Raw genomic sequence first — 5,206 nt, 5'->3', positions numbered from 1 at the left:
CCTTTTCCTTTCCCTTCCCTTTTCCTTTCCCTTTCCTTTTCCTTTCCCTTTCCTTTCCTTTTCCTTTCCCTTTCCTTTCCTTTTCCTTTCCCCATTCCCTTTCCTTTCCTCAGAGCCTTCTAATTACAGTCACTTTAAAAGAAGGGATCTCCACCTGCAATTCACCCTAGGCTACTGATCTTACAACACAGATACCTCAGTTTCCAGCATGTACTTTGCTCACATACGGGGTGTTCACTACCATAACTGTTCCTCTGACAACTGTGTTTCTAATCAACAAGCTCTACTCAATTCTTGCAACAGATACTTAAACCATATATCCCCCTGTCCAAACTCTATATCCTCAGTAAAATAGCTTTTCATGCCTTGATCTTTCTGCAGCAGATAAGAGAGACTTTTCAGCCTTGTGTTTCCATGCAGCAGTTTTTTGCTGGTCATCATATGCAGAATAACACAGAATCATTTAGGTTGGTTTTCTAAACCTCTGAGAGCATTGAGTCCATTTATGGAGTATCATGTATGGATTTTTTTGTTTAATTCTTCTTCTGCTGTAGTCTTCATATACATTGTACAGAAGTCATGCTGTCTAATACTTTTCTTTTGTTGTATTTTGAAAACCAGGATTACTGGTCAGATTAGATGCTGGGCTAACCTGGTGGTTTTGCAGGTATAAGATCACTGAACCAGTCTCACTTCTTACAGTCAGCCACAGCAGGAAGCCTCCTGCCCTCTCCTCCTCTGTCCCCACCTCATTTCCACTCTCCCATGCTTGGCCCTGCCACTCCCTTCTGCTGGCATCAACACCCATCAAACACTCCAAAGAGCAAGCTCAATGCACCAGATTAGTCATCTGCTGACTTATCAAACTGAATCATCTCAGTGGAAGCCTAGATGGGGCACCAGACCAAACACAGGAAGAAGCAGAAAGATCCCACTCCTTAGCAGGGGCAAACGGTCAGACTATCCATAGAAACCCGTGTATAAAAACTCATATTCGACCTTCCTCTGGATACAGCCTCAGTGGTACCTGAATTCCAACTCTGCCAGACTTGCAGAGTTCATATTTGATAAATGAGACAACACTTTATCAGTTTTGAGGTTAAAACCGTGAGCTCTTCCTCTAAGCAAGCTCAAATAACGAAGTTCACCCTTGCTTAATAACACATTCAGATCCTCATAATATGTTGAATATTGATTTAACACTAACAGCTTTCACATGCCTAAAATGGATGATCCGTAAGAAGTTATCAGTCTGGAGTAGATTCATCTAATTGAATCATGAAAGCAGGCAGTCACAGTGAAATCAGTCATCTCCACAGTCACACAACTGCTGAACTGCTTATAAAGACAGATCCTTAACTTTTTACAGTAGTTCTGCACATTCAGACTACAGCTAGCCTACTGACAGTGAAACTAAGTTTTTCAAAAGTATGTCATTCAGGTTCTATCTTTATTGTCATTTACGACTGCACCACCACAGATCTGAAACTCCCCTGGAGGGCCCCACCCTCCTCAAGCTGACATTCTCAGCAGTTCTCAAATTCTTACATATTTTTAAGGAAAAGTGTCCAAACTAATTATAACCGATCTACTCAGTTCATATTATTGGTATTAACGAGTAGCCATATAAATTAACAAGCTTCGTAAAAGCAATCTGTTTAAAATATAGTATCTTTTTTCACAGAATTCAAAACAAAACTCCTAAAGGCAATTTTTGTGCACCTTCCCTCTAGTGAAGCAGAAACCAGACAGTCTCTTTTCATCTCCACACTTCTTGTCAAAAAGTTTAGAAAGACTATTTCTGAGTGACCCCAAATACTTCCACATGTTAAGAGCATCACAGCAAAGATTTTGCTGTCTATTACTGTGAGGACTGCTTGCAGATGCAGAGGAGAGAGTTTTCCACACAAGTACTAAGATGACAAATGTTAGCAGTCTGAATGATCTGTTAGTTTTAAAGGTGGTTACAGTAAAATTTTACTATTATTGCAAGAGCTCAGCTTTGCTAATTGAAGACCACAATAGCGCCACAGCAGAACTGAATTCAAAGCAGGCTTGATGCCAAACTGCTTATCTGGCATCTGTATGCATTATCTACAGCTTCCACGCAAACTTAGGAACAAGTATTTTTCTTTCTCCTTTAAACTGAAGAGATAGATATCTAAGATTTGACGTGTTGCTTTTACAAAACACCCGCAAGAAAATACCTAGGCATAGCATCAAGTATAATTATTAACATAGTAAAAGAAGAAAAAAAAAGTCTTAGAAAAAAAGTTATATAAATGGGAAATCACAGTCTGCACTGCATATTCCAGTTTAGCAGTTTCCCTTCTGAAAAAACCTTGGTATTAGGGACTTTGCTACTTTTCTCCTCCCCCTCCCTCAGCCCAATGTTTCCTTTTACCAAACACCAGCGCGCTATTACATACACGCTTTTTTGATCAGCGTTCAAGAAAATCGTCCCTGACACACACTGAAGCAACGAGAAGCTTAGCAAAAAATACACCAGTGTGTTTTACCCTGCGGTTTTGCCATACTAATTTTTTTAAAGGGTATCGTGTGACGGCAGATTTTCTGGTGAGTAACCCTCCGTGTCCTAGGACCGCCGTAACTCCACTTTCTTTCCTAAAATGGAAGCCGCGCTCCAGGCGAGCTTCCCGCAGCTCTGAAACCCCCTCCCAGCTTCCTTCGAGGCCCCCCCTGCACCCAAGGGCCCTACTGGGTTAAGTACCACGTGTTCACCGAAGATAAAACACCAGGCAGGGTTCCCAGTGCGGAGGGCGGGCAGTAAGTTCAGGCATACTTTTCCAGTTAGTTAAATGGGGAAAAAAAAAATAAAAAAGGCAGGAGGAAGAGAGCGCCGGTTCCCTGCCCCGGACAGACACGGACAGCCAGGGACCTGCCCGGCTCTCTCCCGTCCCGGGACCGCTCCGATCCCCACCCAGCCCCGACTCCGTGCGGAGCCGCAGCGCTCGGCCCCGGCCCGGGGACGGAGGGCAGGGGAGCGCTCACTCCCTCTCTCCCCAGTCCATCCGCGGCAGGATCGCTCCCCGCCGGGCCCTGCTCACCTCTGACGGGGACCAGCACGCCGAGGAGCACGGGGAAGAGAAGGAGCCTCCAGCGCCGCATGGCTGCCCGCCCCACAAACACACACACAGACTCTGCCGCGCCCTGACAGCCGGGATCCCGGCTCCCGCCGCAGCTGCTCCCGCCGGGCCCGCGAGCGGCACCGCCCCGGGGCTGCGGCACCGCCCGGAACACGCCCCGGGCCCGCCGCGCTGTCGGGCCGGGCGCGGCTGCCCCGCGGCACCTCGTCCAGCCGCGGCCGTGGGATAGCCCCATTCGCCGCCGGGCTGAGCCCGGGAGCTGGGTGGGTTTCCCGTGTGGGCCGGGCCGACCCCTCCTGGAACCGGCGGGATGGAGAAGCTGCTTCGGGGTGCTGCTCAGCCCTGACCGCTGCCGTGCAGCCTGCCTGCGAACCAAAGGAGGCTCCGAAAGGGGGCTACAGTGCTAAACTTTGGCCACAGATTTCAATAGCAGAGATGCACGCTTAGGCACCGCTGCCCTGTCTTCACCCAGGCACTCTCTTTCATTGTGTTTCCTCGGGAAAAATCACCGAACATTAAAGGCACCAGGGCACTTAATAATCCTGTTTATGGCAGGATTTTCTCAAGTCGGAGTAAAATAGGTTTGAGTTTTGTATTTACAAGCAGTGCTGCGCTGACCCATGGCTGATAGGTGCAAATGTAAACCCGTGTGCGCTACAGCACTGTGGGAAGACGAACGTCAAAGATCCTGATTTCCTGTAAATCCCTTTCCAGTGGCCATTTTGTGCCATGTATCGAATCCCTTGTGTTGAGGTCCAGTCTGTGCCCAAGTGTGGTAGTAGCAGCTTGGGGCGCTGCTGCTGCAGGTCGTGGTCAGAACTGTATTGACACTTGTGCTGAGCTCTGCTTGGGGGCAGGTATGACAAGTACACAACTCCCAAATCCTGGTTTTTCGCTTGCCAAACGTGCTGGTTATTGACTGGATAATAAGAAGTTCAGTGACACACAGCATGTGATTCAGAAGGTAACTGGTGCTGTGCAACTGACTCAGATTCAGTGGTCATAGACCTTCCTCAGAGAGATCTACAGCTGTTCTTTAGCATTTGTAGAACCTTCCCAGCTGGAAAAGTGGAATGTCATAGAGTTAGCAAATCACTGTCACCAGTTCATAAATTGAGGGTATTATTTTTTTCTTTTTTGACAGTGATTACTCAAGTCATTTTTAGATTTACCCTAAGGTAATAAAGAGTTTACCTGTAGTAATAAACACACTTAAAATTATGCTGTGTTTTAAATTAAGGATAAGCTTTTCCGTTAAAATATCTGAGTTTTGCATGAGTAGTATTGAAGTCAACATTACATGGTTAATAGCTTCTTTTTTTCCCAGACTCCAAGCCTAGAAGGATTGAATATTGGGCACATAAATATTGAATATGTGCACATGCATTGTGTAATCCAGCAGCATGGATCCTGCCATTACATTTATGTACACGTACACAGGAAATTATTAACGTTGCTCAAAGGATGTCCTTTAAGAGAATGTTTGTTTATAGCTGCTGTTAAGCATCACCTAAGTTGGTTTCTTGCCAAAAAGAACAAGAATTGGTGCTGCTCAGAGTACAGCACACTTCTCTAATCACATCATACCAAACCACTACCCCCACCCAAGAATTGCAGAACTAACAGAGGAAACTGTTATCTCACTGACATTACCATGTCAGATCAGGGCCCTATAGCTTCCTGTTGCCAAAATCAGTCTTCACCAAAGCTGCCATCTTCAGATGAGGTAAAATAAACCTCCTGTTAGAATAGATGTGAGATAACTGTGCTTTGTACTAGAGTTTTTATTTTCCACTTGGTTCGATCCTTGAGGCAGGGGTACAGTTAGCTGGCCATGGCAACTCTAAGGCTAATAAATTGTCCAGATTTATAAATATCTGGGGTTTTTTTTTCAATCTTACTAATCGTTTGATCTGAAGATTTCACTGGCATTTTGTGAAAATTAGTTTCCTTATTTGTGATTACTATCTCTTCTATGGGTGGACTTTGATCAGAAAAAAAATCCAGGCTTTATTGTTTCACATGTAAGGCCAACTCACCTGTAAAAATCAAAATAATTTAGTAATAAGGCTGTTTATCTGATTGTATGAATAATACTC

At 45.2% G+C, this 5,206-nt stretch overlaps 1 protein-coding gene across 2 annotated transcripts in view; it reads right to left on the bottom strand.

Moving 5' to 3' along the window:
- CD99 (CD99 molecule (Xg blood group)) overlaps positions 1-3,218 on the bottom strand; it is a 28,601-nt gene extending 25,383 nt beyond the window's left edge. For both annotated transcript variants that reach the window (XM_027643537.1, XM_027643546.1), the window contains exon 1: positions 3,069-3,218. In XM_027643537.1, the coding sequence (XP_027499338.1) occupies positions 3,069-3,129 (61 nt within the window). In that variant the 5' untranslated portion in view covers positions 3,130-3,218. The remainder of the gene's footprint in view (positions 1-3,068) is intronic.
- Between the last annotated feature and the right edge of the window lie 1,988 nt (positions 3,219-5,206).

The sequence above is a fragment of the Corapipo altera genome, unplaced genomic scaffold (genome assembly GCF_003945725.1).
Source record: "Corapipo altera isolate COAL_440 unplaced genomic scaffold, ASM394572v1 0, whole genome shotgun sequence".
Taxonomy (NCBI): Eukaryota; Metazoa; Chordata; class Aves; order Passeriformes; family Pipridae; genus Corapipo; species Corapipo altera.
The sequence above is the reverse complement of the archived record's forward strand: the minus strand, read 5'-3'. Positions and strand labels throughout refer to the sequence as shown.